Raw genomic sequence first — 19,782 nt, 5'->3', positions numbered from 1 at the left:
TGATAGGATGCGTTATTTTAAGAATAGGTTTTAACAGTTATGTGTTAGTTTGTTTTCTGTGATCACTTTTTTTTTTCTTTTTTTTGGGTAAGGTTTTGATGTCCCACCCTGATTGTAATATCATTTTTTTCTCTTTAATTTTATTTCCTCTCACTTTTGAGGTTCTAGAAAAAAGAAAAAAAACTATAATATGCACTAATGTTCCAATTTTTTTTTAGGTATTATTGCCCGTAATTGTACTATGAATGGGACATTTTACACTCTAAAATTTATTTTGAGCACTCTTATTTTAATAAAATAATTTGATAAAAAAATACTCATAATTTATTAATTTTCTTTACGTAAATAAAATGTAATCACTTTAGATACTCATATAATTAGTAAATTCAATCTTTTAACATATAAACGGTCTTCTACCTTAAATCCTAAACTTTTATAAATATTTGCGAAGAAGCTACTACGTACCCTTTTGATTGAGTAAATAAACTTTTATTAATTACTCCAATCAATTTTCAGCTTTCATGACATCTACCAATCTGCTGTTACGTTGGCAAAATCTGGTGATGATTCGTTAACGTTAATGATTTCTTCCTAAAATTAGTTTCATCTCATGCATCTATGCTTCTTCTATTTAAATAATCTTTTTATGGCACTTTCACATATAGCTTCTTCTTCACCTAACTTGCAGCTTGATTGCACGACTAATTAATTTTTAAAATTGAAGCTGTGTCAGGGTTAGATAAATAATAAATTTGGAATTTAAATTATTTCCTCTTTGTTTGTTCAAGAAAATGAGCTTTTTTTTTGTTCTTTTTTAATTTGATGGATTTGAATAAGTACATGAAATATTTTCTACCAAAAGAATTAAAGATGTCTTCTTCTTGTTATTATTATTTTTTTTTGGTGAATTGAATATTTTTATAGGTGTATATAGTAAATAAAAGATAATTAATTTAAAAGGTTTGACAGACATAAAAAGAAAAAAATTATTTTTAAAAAATTATATGAGTGTTTCAAATAATAGAGTATTCATACTAATTTTTAGAGTGAAAATAACTCTACCCTTATATTATATAGTGTGAGAAACATTAGAGACCATGTAGTCATGAATGTCTATGATCTAACATGATCCCTTACATGTAAGGTGATACATCATACATATGGAACCGCAAACTCTTATATATATCTTATATCATGTCAAGAAAATCATAAATCAAATTTTGTTGGCGAGAGAATATTTTTCACACTCTAGATCTAGAAGGCCCCTTCACACCCGTTTTGGTCTTGAAAGGAAATTTAATTAAAAATTTAAATAAATTATTCTTCTAACAAATTTTCTTATACCCATCTCTATTTTATAATTTATACTTATATTTTAAATTTTAATTGAAAAATAATTGTAGTAATAAACTTATGAGAATTTAGAGTTACAGAAATAAAAAATTAGGTAACAAAGAGAAAATTAGTTAAAATTTTAGGATTTTTATATATCAATTATTTTAAAAAAAGTTAAAAGAAATATATTTTTTTAGGGTGAAGTTTTATATCACGATAGTTGATTTTTTTTTTTTTTAAATAGCATGATGGTTGGTTTTAATTTTGGGTTTAAAATTTGGAATTGGGTGTTATAAGTACTATAGAGGTGTGTTAAAAGCACTCAATGGGACATCAGGCCGATCCCAAACCAACGTGCTAACTGCTAAGTCCATTTGGGTTGGATGTTACCTGTGATCGGGTTTAAATTTGACATGGCCTTTAAAATAGATTAAAGAACAGATCTCAATTCAGTGTAGTACAACGTACAATGTTATGATTTAAGCTCGTTGACTTTTAAGATAGACCGCATGGTTATTGGATGGTTAAACGAGCTCACTTTGTAGTTGCCCGGTAGGTTCATTTGTGCCTGGACTTCGTTTACTACCCGGTAGGTTCATTTGTAGTTGCCCGGTAGTTGCCCGTTTACTTCATTGACTTTGACGTTTTGAAGGGCTCCGGATACTGCCACGTGTCTCTGTGCTTTCAATACCCAGGGAAAAATTTTTTTGCCGTCCTTTTTAATTAACTTTATTTATTTATATATTAAACAAAGTGGGATTGCTCTGTTCTTTTTTTCTTCCTAGCTAAATAATATCGATCTTTTGGAGACTTGGACTACTACAGGATGTTTGAGATTCAAATATGTGCATGGTTTTGATTCATACATATAATATTTAAAAAGGAAGTGCCCTTTAATTTTGCTTAATTCACTGTTGTGCTCTTACTAGTTGAAATTAATTTGGTATTGTGGGGGCGTTTTTACATTGCACAATGGCCAAGGAAAAATTACATTGCATGTTAATTAAGCTATTCAAAAATTGAAAGAGGCAGTGATATATAATTAAATACCGTAACCATGACATTATTGATAATGAAATTTGGCCTCGTGCACCGATGCAAGGTGATGATGCAAACTCTTGATTACTAATACATATTGTGCAATAATTTATTCCATTAGAAATTTAACTTCAAATCTGCTGCCGCATGCAGCTACTCTGATTTGGTTAATTAATTAAAATTAACTTGGTATTTAGTCTGCTTATCTGGAGAAAAAAGTCCCCAATGCCTCTCAATCTCATCTCCCTTTTTATCCTTCTCATCAAACATAGCAAAAATGTAAGTCTCAATAGGCCTTGGCTTCTTTGGTGATCCTTGCTTCACATGCTGTATCAAGTTATTATTATAAGTCCTTGCATTATCGACATTCGTTAACGCTCCGTCACCACCTGCCGTCGGCCACCCACTCTCCGATATCACAATATCCAACGAGCCCCCACCGGCTTTCTCCAACGCAGCGTAAGTAGCATCCAACTGGGCATCAAAAAGATTCTGGTAACTCAACGGAGGGTCCGAAACAACCGGTTGTTGGGACCTAAATAGTGCATAATCAAGAGATATTTGACGGTCACCAACGATGGCAAAGTAAGGGTACAAGTTAACAAGCAACGGGGAATTGTTTTCGTTAAGGAAGGTAATGAGGGGATCGAGAATTGGTCTGTAATCTTGATTAAAGGAGCCAGCTGACGGCGGAGAGGATTTATCAAGAGCTCCGAATGCAATGGCTGTGGAAACTTTGATTTGGCTTCCAAGGTTAGCTCCGTTAATGGCGTTTTGTATGTTTCTCATGGCGGGTACAAGATACTGCGCAAAGTCGTCTCCTGGTTTTGCTTCATTTCCTACAGCAATATATTTGAACTTGACATTGTTAACAAAATTTTGGACGTTGTCTTGGACCCAGGTATTTGCTTCGGCTTGATTGGAAGCAATTCTTCGGAGGAGGTCAAAATCGTTGGGAACGCCCAGCATGACTTCAATGTTGGAGCCACGGAGAGCTTCGAGAGCTTCTTTGTTTGGATCATAGAGTCTCATTCTTCTGATGTTATTTTGGTTATAGAGAGCTATGACATCTGGTTTTGATGGCAAGTTGTCACCAAGCATTCCATAACAAACACCTATTTGAGCACCTGCAATATATATGTAATATACATATAGAATCAACAAATTAAAAACTTTTATTAAAAAAAAATTAAAAACATATAGTAATGAATAATATTAATTCATATATATAAAGCGAAAATGATCAAAGGACGGTGTTGATTTCAGTAAATTAATCATTTAGCACCTCATGTTCAAAATCTGTCTTTTAAAAATTTCTATTAATTTTTAGCTTGTTTTGTTTATTTTACTAACTACTCATGACGTGGTAAAACACTAAAACTCAAAATTGATTTTGATGCCTCTCTTTCTTCTTTTTTAAATGTAAGGCGTGGACAGAAGTCAAACTAATATATTTCTTTTAGGTTTCGAACTGGAGTAGTTAGTAAAAAAAAAAACAACTTAAAAAAATCATTCGGTCAAGGATGGTTCTGATGAATTTTACAGCATGGAGGAAATAATTAACTTTTGATGAAGAACATGGAGATTTTGATCGTTTTCTCGAGAAAGATACATACTTGTTGTGTCCAGGGTAGCGATTAGCATCCCCAGAAGTAAGATGATCACGGAAGCCATTGAAGGGGTATTGGGAGAGTTAAAGAATTTAGCCATGCGTGGAGAAAAATGAAAATGCAAAAGTGTGATATACCAACAACATTTCGTAGCGGCCGTTTTATAGAGGAAAATGATGACCATGTCTATGAACCATATTGGAAGGCAAAAAAAACCAAAAAATTCCACATTGATAACAAATAAAAACTTGAACATTTCAAAATAAATTAATCCGACAGCTTGTCTTTCGGGTTATTTGAAAAGTCTGAGGCTAATTTAATTTCCTGATGTATGTCACTATCCTTTGGCTGTGCCCTACAACTGCAATTTTTTCCTATCCACAGTTGCGGTGTGCATATTTAGACACTTAATTACCCGAAGTATACAACACGGGTTAGAAAGTGGAACACGTCTTGATTAGATTTTATCATCGACGTGGTCTTGCAACTATCCAATTATATAATTTTACATGTTATATGTATCTCATTCGTGTATTATTAATGGACTTTATTTTATATGTTATTTGTATGGTTGGTTATATTTATAACAACTAATTCATATAAATAATAATAATAATAATAAGGTTAACATTATAATAAAAGTGCATCTATTTCATTCTAAAATTACTGCTACTTATCATTTTATTAGGGAATGAAGACATAATTTAACTGAGGTTATTTTAGTAACTTGAAAAAGCCTATCACGATTACAAGACAAAGTAAACACATATTAATAATAGTAAGGTTAACATTATAATATTAACCAAGGACATACTTATAATATTACCAAATTAATCCTAAAAGTAAAATAATAATTAAAAATCACTTTAATTTTTATTTTAATTTTAGTGTTAATTTGATAAATTAACATTTTTTATTATTGTTACCAATAATATTTTTGTAAAATTATTATAAAAAGAATAAGAGTGTCAAATATTTAATAGTATCGGTGTCTTAAGATATTTTTTAAAATATAAGAATTACACGACTACTTAACTTAAAAAATAAGGATTAAATGAGTATTAATTTGCTTTGACCCCACAGTACGTGCTTGCTTGATTTCTTGGTAGGTTTATTAATTTTGTTCACAAAAGAAGTTATTTGATCACTAGTCAAAAGACCCTGCCGCTATCGGTGGCGAATATGCATATGTTTCTAATTCCTCTACAGAGCACATGACATTTGAGAAAGCGTGCAAAAACTAGCTACCATTGCTCGCCTAATTTGAAATTTAGACGTTGACATTTTTTGTTTGAAGATATGAAAGAAAAGAAGAGGCGAGGAAAGGTAGAGAGAGGAAAAAAATAAGGTGAAAAAAAGATAAATTTTATATCAAATCTAACAATAAACTTAAGATTGATAATTTGTTTTCTGATTTTTTCTCTCGTCTTCCCTATCTTTTCTTCTACTTTTCTTTCATTTTTTTTCCAATGTGTAATTGAAGTTTTTTATTACATAGTTGTGTAAGAGATGTCTATTATTCCATTTAGGGATGGCAAAATCTTATCCGGGTCTAGGTTTGGCCTTCCTGGTTCCGAACCCGAATGACAATTTATTTCACTAGACCCGGATAAAAACCCAAATTTTCAAATCCCAGGTCCGGTCTGGTTCAGGTTCAACCTAGAAAAATCAGAATATCCAGATTGGAGGTTTTGAACCTAGATAGTTGGTTGAAGGCCTGAGCGATGAGGTCTCATGCAACACACTTTTGACTCTTTCGAATTTGCAGAAACAGTAAAAAGTAGAACAAATTCATGGATCTCAACTAAATTTACTTGCTTCAATAATAAGGTTTACAGTTATAGTATAACCTCCAAATATGAATACTTCATATAAGAATAACCTCTTCATAGTAATAATGGTCTCAACTTGGAACCGGTTATAATTAGAAATAAACTCCACATTGTAATAAGTTATATTTTTTTGTAGGTCCCTTGTTAATAAACTTACCTTCACATAGTAATAATATTTCAAAAAAATATGTCATGTTACATTAAATAATTAAGATGGAACAAATTTTTTTTTTTAAAGTTGCCGCCACATCTTTCAACTTGCGGGTATGTATTAATTGGTCAGCAAAGGCATCTTATTGTTGAAGCCAAAATATTTCTACATTCTTAAGTATATATTTGTAGCTTCCTAATATGAAACTTTTTGTATTAGTTTTTTTAAACTATATATCTTTTTTATTAATATCTATCCATTGAATTTGACTCACTTACTAATTAATTTATTAATGTTTATACATTGAATTTGACTCATTTATTAATTTATTAATACATGACATAATTTACCTCTATATCACTTGCATTCCAGATAATTAAGTGAAGACAATAATTTTTGTAATATACCTTTATTGAGTTATAACCTCTTTATAAGAATAAATTTCTACGGTCCCAACAATATGACTATATAGAGTTTTTACTGTATATCAATATTATGTGTTAAAATGTTCATTTGTCTATTTGCAACAACAAAAAATTTAATTACTGGAATCAAATAAAAGTAAAAAAACCAAAAAAAAAAGAAAAAAATTATTTTGATTGATCAATTGGCAGCCAAGGCAACAATGGGTGGTTAATTCTAGTGAGAAATGAGAGGCGAGAAGGGCTTAGCAGCTAGCAGCAAAGCTTGCTTTTTGGCGAAAGATGAGATCAAATTTCATGGCGGCACAGCTTGGTTGGTGCTCTTGATGATGATGGACGATGAAGTGACGAGGATCTAAATTGATGATGTATTGATAAAAATGAAATCATGAAATATTGAATTGATTTTGAGGATGAGGGAGATAGAGAGGTGGCGGCTGGTGTGAGGCTTTACAAGGAAATAGAGGTGGCGGCTGTGTGAGGCGTTAGGGTTTGCTTTGCCTTTTTTGGCCCCAACTTTTTGCTTTTATATTTATATTTAATAATAAATTAATAAAGAAATAAATTATAAATTCGTGTATTATTAATGTTCTTTCTTTTATATGTAATTCGTATGGTTGGTTATATTTATAACAACTAATTTATAAAAATAATAATAATATTAAGGTTACTATTATAATAAAAATGCATATATTTCAGGGAAAATGACAAACACACCCCCAACGTTTAGGTAAAGTGACAAAAACCCCCTAATATTTCAAAAAAGACATTTACACCCTCAATTTATTATAATTTTACCATTATACCCTTCTAGCATATAAAATAAAAATTATTAGATTATCCAATTTGTCTATATATTATTAATAAAATTATAAATATATCCTCATTACCTCATTCCTCTATTTAAATTTTTATTAATAACCAATTTTCAAAAAAGACATCCACACACTTAAAAAAAATGTAAATAAATTATAATTTTAAAAATAAAGTTGGTTATTAATACCATAATAAATAACATAGAAAATTGGTTATCAATGTACAAGTTTAAATGATTGACATATGGAGAATTGTTAAATATACAAGTTTAAAGTTTAAATAAAATTGGTTATTAATAACTAATTTTATTTTTAAAATTATAATTTATTTACAATTTTTTTAGGTCTATAGATGTCTTTTTTGAAAATTGGTTATTGATAAAAATTTAAATAGAGGAATTGGACAATGAGGGTATATTTATAATTTTTTTTATAATATCCAATTTGTCTATTTATAATTTTATTAACAATATATAGACAAATTGGATAATCTAATAATTTTTTTTATATGCTAGAAGGGTATAATGGTAAAATTATAATAAATTGGGGTGTAAATGTCTTTTTTAAAATATTAGGAGATTTTTGTCCCTTTGCCTAAACGTTGGGGGTGTGTTTGTCTTTTTCCCTATATTTCATTCTAAAATTACTGTTACTTATCATTTTATTAGGGAATGAAGACATAATTTTAATTAAGGGCATTTTAATAACTTGAAAAAATCTTTGCCAATTACAAGACAAAGTAAACACATACTAATAATAGTAAGGTTAATACTATAATATTAACCAAGGGCATACTTATAATATTACCAAATTAATCTTAAAAGTAAAATAATAATTAAAAATTAATTTAATTTTTATTTTTAATTTTAGTGTTAATTTTTATTTAACATTTTTATTATTGTTATCAATAATATTTTTGTAAAACTATTATAGAAAGGATAAGAGTGTCACATATTTAATAGTATGGATGTCTTAGGACATTTTTTGAAATATAAAAATTAAGCGAGTACTTAACTAAAAAAATATGGATTAAACTTCATTTATTTTGACCCCACAGTACGTGCTTGCTTGATTTCTTGGTAGGTTTATTAATGTTGCTCACAAAAAAAGTTATTTGATCACTAGTCAGAAGACTCTGCCGCTATCTGTGGCGAATATGCATATGTTTCTTATTCCTCCACAGTACACATGACATTTGAGAAAGCGTGCAAAACTACCTACCATTGCTCGCCTAATTTGAAGTTTAATTTGATCGTGGGTGTGGTTACTGACAGTAATGTAGAAGTCGGCATTTTTTGTTTGAAGATATGAAAGAAAAGAAGAGGAGTGGAAAAAAATAAGGTGAAAAAAAGATAAATTATATATCAAATCTAATAATAAAATTAAGATTGACAATTTTTTTTCTGATTTTTTCTCTCCTCTTCCCTGTCCTTTCCTCTCCTTTTCTTTCATTTTTTCCAACCAAATATAGGTATACGTAATTGAAGTTTGTTATTATATATTTGAAAAAGAGATGTCTATTATTCCATTTAGGGATGACAAAATCTGGTCTGAGTCTAGGTTTGGCCTTCCTAGTTCCGAACCCGAATAACAATTTATCTTCAACCTAGAAAAATCTAGAGGCCATTAAAGTGTCAAACCATAGAACAACAAATACTGAGAGAGTTTAATGTGAGCTTCTAGTCCTCTACCTTACACAAAAGAAATATTGGTTCATAGAAACTATAAGTTTCATCAAGTTTCCATGAGACACGATTAATTGTCAATGGTTGACCCTAAAAGGCATCAGTTCATATGCATTAAACTTTATGATGAAAGAAATTGAAGTATTTTGAAATATATAGGGATTGTTGGAATTTTATTAGTATTTCAAAATACTAATGTCCCATGTTTGAGGGAAGAGCAATCACTTTTATGTTTGATTTGAAGTTAGTCATGTGTTTGATTTAATTACAAATTAGAGTTGAATAAGTGAAATCTAGATGTGACTTGGATTATTTAATTTGAATTAAACTATGAGGCACAAAGATGACTAATTCAAATTAAATAAGGAAAGTGGGTAACTAATTTAAATAGAATTAAAAAAATGATTATAGAGGATCTCTCTATATAAAGAAGACATAAACAGCCTACAAGTTATAACGACCTCTATTACCTCTCTTGTAGCTCATATTTTTCTTCATAAAATATTCTTTCTGTTGTAAACTATTGTGCTCGGAGGGTAACCTCACATTGATGGCGTTACTAAATCCTGAAGATTAATCCACATTATTTGTGTCCCTATTGCATCAAGAAGTCTTTCTGGATGAGTGAATATTGGTCTTAGATAGCACATCACACACGCCTTGACGAATTTTATAATTGCTAGTACATGAACAGTATCATGAATAGTATCCATGAACAGTAATGTGAACACTACTAACAACTACTATTCATAGAGTTCTATTCTCATCTTAAAATTATTGTTTTGGCTAGCTTTGGAATTCAAATAAGTAATATTGACTCATATTTTCAACAATACAGAATTTAGTCATGGAGATAAACGCAATATTGAAGTGTTATACCAACACCATTTCTTAGCAACCCATGTATAAAGGAAAATTATAATTTCCATGAACCATAATGGAAGAAAATTGGTGACTATGAACCGTGGTGGAAGAAAATTATTAATGACTATGAAACAGAGTGGAAGAAAAATAAATCTTCTCCACCATAAACCATAGTGGAAGAAACAAAATATCTTCTCCACCATGAACCATAGTGGGAAGGGAAAAAAAAACTACACAGATAATTAGGATTGGGCAAATCGGGTTTAACTCTAGGTTTTAATTTGGTTGCAACCCTATTTACACTACTAGAAAAATGGGCTACCATGACAGAGAATATCTGTCATCCGACCCTGTTTATGACAGAGTTTCTATCTGTCATTGTAGCCCCTCTCACAAACTTGTGACAGTAATTTATCTATCATAGGTATATGTGACAGCTTATAGCTATCACAAATGTGTCACAACAAAAGCAAAGTCATTTTAATATTTTAGTGGCAAATTTTTTTTATTGTGAAAAATCTTTTGGCGGGTATTATTAATTCAATTTTAAATTATGGCGCGTAATTATGTGTCACAACTTTATGATTCTAATATGGTGTCACGATGTGATTTTTTTTAAAATAATAATATTATTAAAAGAATTTTTTTAAATCATAAATTTGTAATATTTTAAATAATATTAATATTATTATTATTATTTTATAATTTTATAAATTCCATTGAAATTTAAAAATTACAATATGTATAAAATCAATACATCCAAATTATCTCAACAATATTATCAAAACATCACTAAATCATCACTTGAAATAACCATAACATTGTCAAAACATCATCTATTCAATTATCACAAATCTACATCCCAACACTACCATCTGGATCATTACCAGCATACAAAAACATCACAACACTATATATCATCTGAAACACTACCAGGCTGATCAAGATTCACTACTATACTTAAGACTTTATCAAACAATATAGCATACAAATTTCACTACCACTTAGACTTTATCAAGATTCACTATCATCTGGAACAATACCAGCATACAAAATTCACTGCCACTTAAGACTTTATCAAACAATATCATCATCAACTCCACTGCTCATACTATCAGCTCAGGCACAGAGGAAGCATACTCGAGACGCACTTCATCAAGCTCACTTTGAGTGTATTCACATTTCCCTTTAAACTGTGAAATGATGATCACATGTTAGACTAAAGTAAACTATATATAGTTAAAAGTATTAAGTGAAGAAATCCGACAATGCATCTGAAAGAATGTGTACTTACATCATGGAGAAGTAAACTCGGGTCTGCAATTATGTCTTTCATAAACCTCAGCACATAGTATCCACACTCAGTACTCCCTGGTTGATTTGGGGACTATATCATCAACAAAATAATCATTAATACATATGCATATGAATTCTTTCAAGTGATTAAATATTAACAAGTCATGCGCTGCCAAAAAAAAAGAAGAAAAAAGAAAGTCATGATTGTTTACCAAAACTTTTGTGATCTGTGGTTTCACCCTTTTTTTACCAGTCACCGCAACATGCATTGATATCCCACTACATTGTAATACATGCAGTAAGTAAATAAACATGATACATAAAATTATATTAAAAATACAATATCACCATACTTGGTAACTATGTCCTTCAGGTCATTGTCGTCACCCAAATCGTTGTTCGTAGAATCCAGATAAAACGCTTGCTTTGTCGTCATATCAATTACAATCAACACCCAATGGAAACTATTACACAAAGAAATTGAAATTATGAATCAATTTTAGTAAATGATCATCAATATAAAGTAAATAGAACTGTACCCAGGGTTATATGGCATGAAAATCATTTGCCCTTTGTTTGCTTTGTTCAACCGTTCGGCAATAAATTGTGCCCTTTTTACCCTTGTAGCAAAGGCATCCTTATCATGGGCTGATGATACGAGTCCTGTGTGTATGAACCCAAATGGTCTGCCCACTATATCATTCGCCATGTGTGCATGCAACATCCTGATGCAATTAAGATGATGAAATAGTGAGAATGTTGCCAATAAAAAATATCACTAAAAAAAAAAGAAACCAGAGAAAGGAAGTAATAAACTAAAAATTGAAAATAAACTAGTAATTATGATTTTGTAAACTTACGCGATGTATAGATGCATATGATTTGCTCCTAGCTCTTTCATCGAAATCAATGATTGACATTCATCGAGACCAATATGTGCTTTAGTTGGATGCTTGTATACCTCTTCATCCAACTGATAAGGTACATAATAACCCATTTGAGCCAACTTCGTTTCACAAAGATTTGCAAATATTACAAGCCCAGGCACCCGGTTCATATGCACAATATGATAATTCCTTGTTCTTCTTCTTGACAGTGGCTTCTCTTGAGGCTTTTTTGGTGATGTCTTCTTCTTTGGACTACATGGTTTGTCTCTTGGACAATCAAGAGTCATTCTTGGTTTCTTGTGAGGCTTCATTGGTGATTCCTTCTTCTTTCTTGGTGATTGCCTTTTCTTCATCACTTGCTGCTTTGGTGATTCTTGTTTCTTCCTTGGTGATTGCCTTTTCGTTGGAGTTTCTGGTTTGTCTCCAGGACAATCAGCAGTCACTTGCTTCTTTGGTGACTCATTCCTCTTCCTAAGTGATTGCCTTTTCTTTGTCAACGTTTCGTGCTTCTTCTTTGCAGGTGATCCATTCCTTGTCATGCCGATTGACTGACAAGCCAAAAAAAAAAAAAAGTTTGTTATTACGGTTTTGACTACGGCTAAAATTGTCTAAAATCCAATGTTTAAGTCATTTTTTAACTTGACTGTGCACAACAATCTGTATCATACCTTGTCCTCATTACGAGTAGTCATTTCTTCAGCTTCATCTTCAATTGTTTGCTCATCTAATGGAAAGTTTGAGCTTCCAACATCTGAATGTCGAGGTTGCTTTTTAATCTTCTTCTTCAGATCACTCAACTCTGCTTCTTGCTTATCTAACCTCTCTAGTATGTTTAGTCGCTCTTGTCGCATCTGAAATGAATTGTTTGGGGTGTCAAAGTACATCTTAGGCGATATAAATTTCCCAACACCCTGCATATGTCCAGAAGTGGCAGGCCTTCCAATTAAACGTGCAAGAATATCATTTCTTGCATCAGCTTTAAATTCTCCTTTTTTAGCTTTCTCTTCCAGTGCATCCTAATTGCATAATAATCATATTGATGAATATCAATTTTTTTCCAACAGAACCTACTTAAAAAAAAAAACCTTGCTATTACTTACAATCTTCTTCACAACTGAATCAACATCAGGATCATATTCACCGTTTTTCATCTTCCTAGCACGCTTCCATGCTACACTCCTGTCAACTTCAGTTTCGACAAGTCCAGTTTCCGAGCACTATAGTTTAAAAAAATAATAATATCACAGCTGGTATGCATCCTTAACTAACCATGAATTGCAAGCAGTAAATTAAAACAAAAGGTTTGCCAATTTATCATCATCAAACCAACCATCTTTATACCAATAGCTATACAAGAATGGTCAAGTTAGTATCATAGTACTTACAATTTCATCAAGCAATCCAGCATATCCTTTTCTACTTAAACGATGGTTCCAACAGGTAGAAGTACGGCCCAACAGCCCAATAAAGCTTGCTAATTCAGTAGCTTCAGGGCCAACAGGTACACCGAGCCCATTGTACCTCACTACAAGCTTCCCGCCACTCATCCTCATCCTGCCAGAGTTTTTAGTTGGTCCTCTCACAGTGGAACTGCTCTTCGGAACATCATTTTCATCCTCTGAATTAGGAAACTCATCAGGAACCTCCTCATCCCTTGAATTATCTTCATCAGGAACCTCTTCATTACCCGAATAATCAATACTTTCCTCGTTAGAGAGTTCATCAGCAAGTCCTTTTCCTTTATCCATAAGGTTGCTCCTGCAATAAATGCACATTTAGTATTAGAACATTATATAACATATAAATAATGTCAAAAAAGGTAATCTAAAGTCAATACAAGGAAAATATAATAATAAAAGATAACGTAACACAAAACTATTATAAGACATACAAGCAGTAAATGCCATCAGCTTTTTCAAGCATCAATCCAGATGCCATGCTTGCCATCTCTTGCATATCTGTCCGCGTCATTTAAATTTTCAATATTTGGTAACCCATTGGTCAGAGGGTTGTGTTCCATCATGATATCTATATCCTCAGCACTTGTCTTCTTTGGAACACATCTACGATGCATATGACTTACAACTGACCATCTTTTATCAAGTTGATCAGTGACATAAAAGACTTGTGTTGCTTGTGAAGCCAATATAAATGGGTCTGATTTATGACCCAGGCGATTTAAGTCCACTAAAGTGAAGCCAAATTCATCAATTTTAATACCCCCATTATTTTGAACCCAATCACACTTGAACAAAGGGATTCTAAACATATGGTAGTCAAGGTCCCATATTTCGTTAATAACTCCATAGTAAGACATGTCACCAAGAATAGGGTTTTTGTCTTTGGCACTTGCTACTTGTAAAGTTGCTGCAATAAGACTAACTCCACTATTTTGATGAACTCGTTGTTCGTCTCGTTCCCGAGTATGGAAACGATACCCATTGATGTCATATCCTGGGTGCTTAACTACAAAAGGACGGGGTCCTTGAGATAACCACCTCAAGATGTTCGAGACATCTTCATCATCATCTATCATCTCATATACCTACATAATAATAATCGTAATGAATGAATTATTGTATAAACATGACAATAACTTTACTAAAAAGAATATATAATGGAACATCTATTATTAACCTTCTTATTAAGCCAAGTTGAAAAGGTGCGGTTGTGCTCATTGCTCAACCATTTCTCATTCTTGGCTTTTTGTGAATGATGACCCTTTAGCCATTGAATGTGCTCACTACATATTTGACATTTACATATTAAGCTACTGTTCAAATTCTTTAAAAATAATTCAGTAAAGGAACAAATTAAAGATTAAACATTAACAAACCTAATAAATGGCTGAACTTCTTCTGTGTTTTGCAATACATATAGGTGCGCTTGATGAATTAAGGAATGATCAACATGCTCAAATTTTCCACCAGGCAAAGGCTTATCAATTGAAGAGGTTTCAACATGTCCAGGAGGAAGCCCAATTGTACGCATATTTGAAACATATTCTGCACAAAATTCCAGAGCCTCTTCGGCAATGTAACTCTCAGCTATGCATCCCTCAGGGTTATTACGGTTTCGAACATAAGCCTTTAGGCCTTTCATGTTCCTCTCAAATGGGTACATCCATCTTAAGTATACCGGCCCACATAGTCTAACTTCATTAATTAAATGGATGGTTAAATGGATCATTATGTCAAAAAAGGATGGCGGAAAGCATTTTTCCAGCAAGCATAAGGTCAGCGCAATATCTTCTTCCATTTGGTCAAGTTTGGTCACATCAACAACCGTTGCGCATAAGGAATTAAAGAAGAAGCACAATCTAATAATGGCATATTTAACATGATCTGGTAAGATAGACCTTAAAGCAATAGGTAAAAGTTGTTGCATGAGAACATGACAGTCATGAGACTTTAAACCTTGCAGTTTTAAGTCTTTCATTGACACTAGGTTCTGAATGTTTGAAGAATAACCTACAGGAACCTTTATGCTTTTTAATACTTCACAAAACCTTTTCTTTTCTTCTTTGGTCAAGGTGTAACAAGCTGGAGGCAAAAAAGTACGATTATTTTCTTTAACATCAGGTGCCAATTTCTGCCTAATCTTTAAAACTTTTAGATCCCACCTCGACTTAATGCCATCTTTGGTCTTTCCCGGGATATTTAGTAATGTTCCGTAGATGCTTTCACAAACATTTTTTTCAATGTGCATAACATCTAACTGGTGACGAATAAGCAAGTACTTCCAATACTCTAACTTAAAGAATATTGATTTTTTCTTCCACCAAACACGATCGTCATCATCATCCTTTTTCTCGCCTCTTTTTTTGCGCTTTTTATCTTTCACTTTACCCCATTTGTTTTCAATACTCTCCACCTTTCGAAAAATGGCCTCACTATTCAATGGTTTCGGAGGAGGCTCTCTTTCATGTTTATTATTAAAAGGTTTCTTTTGAGTTCGAAAAGGATGACCATGAGGAAGCCAACGGCGATGGCCAATATAAGCATTTTTTTTACTGTGTTTAAGTCTACATTTTGGCATATCTTCACCGCAATAAGGACAAGCATAATAACCCTTAACCGTACAACCCGCCAAATTCCCATAAGCGGGAAAGTCATTTATAGTCCACAATAGTACAGCCCGTAAATTGAAGAACTCTTTTTTGTAGGCATCATAAGCTTCCACACCAACATCCCATAGAGTTTGCAAGTCCTCTATTAGTGGTGCCAAGTACACATCAATATCATTACCGGGCTGTTGTGGACCAGAAATTAATAAAGATAACATCATAAATTTTCGTTTCATACACAACCAGGGTGGAAGATTGTATGTTACAAGAAGAATGGGCCAGCAACTATACGTACTACTAAGAGAGCTATGAGGATTAATGCCATCAGCTGATAGGGCAAGACGCAGATTTCTAGGCTCTAAAGCAAAGGTAGGCAATTTTTCATCAACTAACTTCCATGCCGGTGAGTCAGCTGGATGTCGAAGCTTACCATCTATTTCCCTCTCATTTATATGCCAAGTCAAGTCTTTGGCAGTTTGTGAGGACTGAAACAAACGCCTAAATCTAGGTATATGAGGGAAATACCATAACACTTTTGTAGGAACCCCCTTCCTATAAGCAGCAACACTACCATCTCTTTTCTTCCACCTAGATTCACCGCATGTAGGACAATTAGAAAGGCTTTCATACTCCTTTCTATAGAGTATACAATCATTTGGACATGCATGAATTTTGATATACTCTAAGCCTAAAGCACTCATTGTCTTTTTGGCTTCATACATTGATACAGGCAAGTCATTTCCTTCCGGTAACATGTCAGAAAGAGCACTCAACAAATCTGAAAAGCTACTATCAGACCACCCATATCTGCCCTTTATATTGTACAATTTAACTAAAGCTGATAACTTGGTAAATTTGTTTGATCCAGGGTACAAAGGCTTCTCAGAATCTTCTAATAGTTTTTTCAATGCTTTAGGATCACTATCACAATCCTTAAAAGCATCTTCAACCATTTCAACAGTATTACCACCATCATAATCCATATATCCACTGTCATTTTGGCAACCTATATTGTCAGGAGATTTGTTGCGGATATCTTCCCCATGTCAAACCCATGTTTTGTATGACATATCAAGACCCCATATAATTAAATGATCTTTCACTTCTTTAGGCCTATGAAATGCTAAATTCTGACATTTATCACATGGACACCTAACAACACTAATTTCTTGATTACTTTCAACTGCAGTCTTAATAAATTTTTCCACACCAGCCTCATACTCATCGGACAATCTATCATATTTAAGCCAAGATTTATCCATTTTTTGTCTAGTACCTGACATATAATTGAGATAAATTTCAACACAATGTACTAATGGGCAGCAATGATAAACGGTTTCCATTATCAATAAATTAAGCAACAAAACATTATTAATATTCAATTTATAAATTCAATGAAATAAATAAGTTTAAAAAAAAACTTGTCATCATGTGCAACAAATGCAACTTTGCCAACATGCTATCATCATTGACCAAAACCACCGACTAACCATACCCAACTAATAATATCCTAAATAACTTGGCCCACATACATTTAACATTTATTTAAAAAAAAATTCTAGCAATCCAGCATTTCATGGACCACAAGACTATATATATATAACCAACTAAACATTACTTGGTCCACATGACCAAACTTGCCCCCACATGGTACCATTTCCTTCAAACATAAAAAAGACAATTGAAAAGGGGGCCTTACTTTTTAACTCAATAAATTACACAAAATCTAGCTCACAATCATTAAAGAAAATGTCTAACACCATTGGACCACAGTTTCGGATTCATCCCAACAAAAGACACTAGTAAATGAAAAGTACTATATCATCAACCAAAATCACTTCACACACATGCAAGCTCTGACTAAAAATTTACAGAATATAACAATATTCATACAAACCATTGGCAGCAAACATTTTTCAAACATTGAACGGAAAGGCAAGTAAAAAATTGAACAAACCTGATGTTAGAAATCGAGTTTGAAAGGGAACAAGGCAGTGAAATCCTGCGATTCAGAACAAATTTTTTTTAAATAAAAGATGAGGACATGCTAAATTAAATGATTGAGCGATTTCTAGATTTAATAGAAGGACAAAGTATAAGCTTCTTGAATTAAAAAATAAACAAAAAATATAACAACAGAAACAAACGAGAATTAAAAAGTAATAATAAAGATAAACCTAGGGCATAAATTATGAACAAATAAGGGAAATAACAACAAAACTAACAATTAATTTTATAATGACCAATTAATTTATTCTGAATAAAATTTAAAAAAGTTAATTGATGACAAACCTAGGGATTCAGCGATTACAGGATGGCTTCTCCAACGCCGATTGAACAATACAAAGAAATAGTGACACCGACGGCTTCAATAATGGACGCGAAGGCGCAACAATGAGCATATGTGGTGATTTTGTTCCTAAAAACAATGGGTTCGAAATAATGGGGGTTAAAGATAATGTGGGTTCAAAATAAGGACGGGAAGGCTCCTTCAATAGCATAAACTATGATTTCGGTTTCCATGCAACGGATTTCAAAACCAATTTGCAGATTAAAATATGTTAATAAACGGATTTTGAGGGGTTTCACTGCTTTGGTTTCTCAGCCCTTGCTGATGGAGTGATGGGTCAAAGGTGCCAACACTTAGAATTTTTTTTGTGTTTGTGGTTTACAATATACTGAAACGATAGCGTTTAAATGTTAAATAAATATTTTTATTTTAAAAATGTTTTAAATCTGTAAAACGGTGTCGTTTTATGTCCAAATTAATTCCACTCGAAACCCACGGTTTGATTAAATATTAATACGCTATCATGTTTATCTGATATATAAAAAATCTATCAGAAATCTGTCATGAATTTATGATGTACGAAAATTCTATCATATGTCTATCATATTCTTATGATAAATGACTAATTTTCTAATATCTATCACAAAAATTCTGTCATGGTAGCCTATTTTTCTAGTAGTGTTAGTTCAAACCTTGAATCCAAATTGAATTAAACCAAATTAAATTTGGTTCAGTTTAATTTAAATTTGTCTTTCAAATCAGTTCGGTTTCAAAACTCAAGTCTAAATTTTAGTTTGGGTTCAATTTGAGTTACAACAGCTCAATTTTCCAAAAATGCATCAGCAACCATCTAAAACATGACATTTCAACAATCATCCTTGACATTTCAACAAGCATCATTGACATTTCAACAAGTCTTTTTATTGTGCAAAATTTTAATATACTCGCTAACGTACAAATCTTTGGAAATATAATAGTGGTAATGATGTCGAACCTGTAGGGATTGCTAGAAATTGGGAGGTCTAACTTAAATCTAAATCAATATTAATCCTAACCTAGTTGAGCAAATTGAGTTTTAAAGGAAATTAAACTAACTAAACTAAGAAAACAATTATGGTGTGTTTACTTGAGGGTTTAGGGAATAGGAATGAAACTCATGTTTACTTAAAAAAATGTAATTTGTGAATAAGAATAAAATGTGTGGGTTCCACATAATTTGGAAATAAGGAATGAGAATCTCATTATCATAGGGGATAATTTTTAAAAACCTCCCCTGAGGTTTGGGCTTGTTGCAAGTAGATGGCGAGAATTTGTTTATTTGTAAAAAACCCCCTACTATCAGTTAACTTTAACATTGACCGTTAGTTGACTGTGCAAAAACAATATTACCCTTAACAACAATTTGTAGACGGAAATAACTAAAAAAAAATTAAAATTGTTGGCGCGAAAAGCACAAACCCTATTTTTTGACAATTTTATCCTTGTCAATTC

General features: G+C 32.1%; 3 protein-coding genes across 4 annotated transcripts; all 3 read right to left on the bottom strand.

The window, feature by feature from the left end:
- Nucleotides 1-2,372: 2,372 nt before the first annotated feature.
- On the bottom strand, nucleotides 2,373-4,193 carry LOC102613237 (glucan endo-1,3-beta-glucosidase-like). Its single transcript, XM_006491437.4, has 2 exons — nucleotides 3,990-4,193; nucleotides 2,373-3,500 (listed from the first exon to the last, which is right to left on the bottom strand). The coding sequence occupies exons 1-2, from the start codon at nucleotides 4,165-4,167 to the stop codon at nucleotides 2,545-2,547; spliced, it is 1,134 nt and encodes a 377-aa protein (XP_006491500.4). The 5' UTR covers nucleotides 4,168-4,193; the 3' UTR covers nucleotides 2,373-2,544.
- A 6,337-nt stretch (nucleotides 4,194-10,530) lies between these two features.
- LOC107177682 (uncharacterized) lies at nucleotides 10,531-13,488 on the bottom strand. The gene is made up of 9 exons (XM_052433987.1): nucleotides 13,321-13,488; nucleotides 13,036-13,152; nucleotides 12,604-12,951; nucleotides 11,909-12,483; nucleotides 11,588-11,773; nucleotides 11,402-11,512; nucleotides 11,261-11,327; nucleotides 11,047-11,139; nucleotides 10,531-10,945 (listed from the first exon to the last, which is right to left on the bottom strand). The coding sequence occupies exons 1-9, from the start codon at nucleotides 13,486-13,488 to the stop codon at nucleotides 10,859-10,861; spliced, it is 1,752 nt and encodes a 583-aa protein (XP_052289947.1). The 3' UTR covers nucleotides 10,531-10,858.
- Nucleotides 13,489-13,534: 46 nt separating this feature from the next.
- On the bottom strand, nucleotides 13,535-17,436 carry LOC127900069 (uncharacterized). 2 transcript variants are annotated; one of them, XM_052434520.1, is made up of 4 exons: nucleotides 14,772-17,436; nucleotides 14,573-14,678; nucleotides 13,827-14,480; nucleotides 13,552-13,693 (listed from the first exon to the last, which is right to left on the bottom strand). In XM_052434520.1, exons 1-3 carry the CDS (start codon nucleotides 16,982-16,984, stop codon nucleotides 13,851-13,853), a joined length of 2,949 nt encoding a protein of 982 aa, XP_052290480.1. In that variant the 5' UTR covers nucleotides 16,985-17,436; the 3' UTR covers nucleotides 13,552-13,693; nucleotides 13,827-13,850. The 2 variants fall into 2 exon arrangements, with proteins under 2 accessions (XP_052290481.1, XP_052290480.1); XM_052434521.1 differs by lacking the exon at nucleotides 13,827-14,480 and having other exon boundaries at nucleotides 13,535-13,693.
- Between the last annotated feature and the right edge of the window lie 2,346 nt (nucleotides 17,437-19,782).

This window comes from Citrus sinensis, chromosome 9, assembly GCF_022201045.2.
Source record: "Citrus sinensis cultivar Valencia sweet orange chromosome 9, DVS_A1.0, whole genome shotgun sequence".
Lineage (NCBI taxonomy): Eukaryota > Viridiplantae > Streptophyta > Magnoliopsida > Sapindales > Rutaceae > Citrus > Citrus sinensis.
This window is presented reverse-complemented; position numbering and strand designations above follow the sequence as displayed.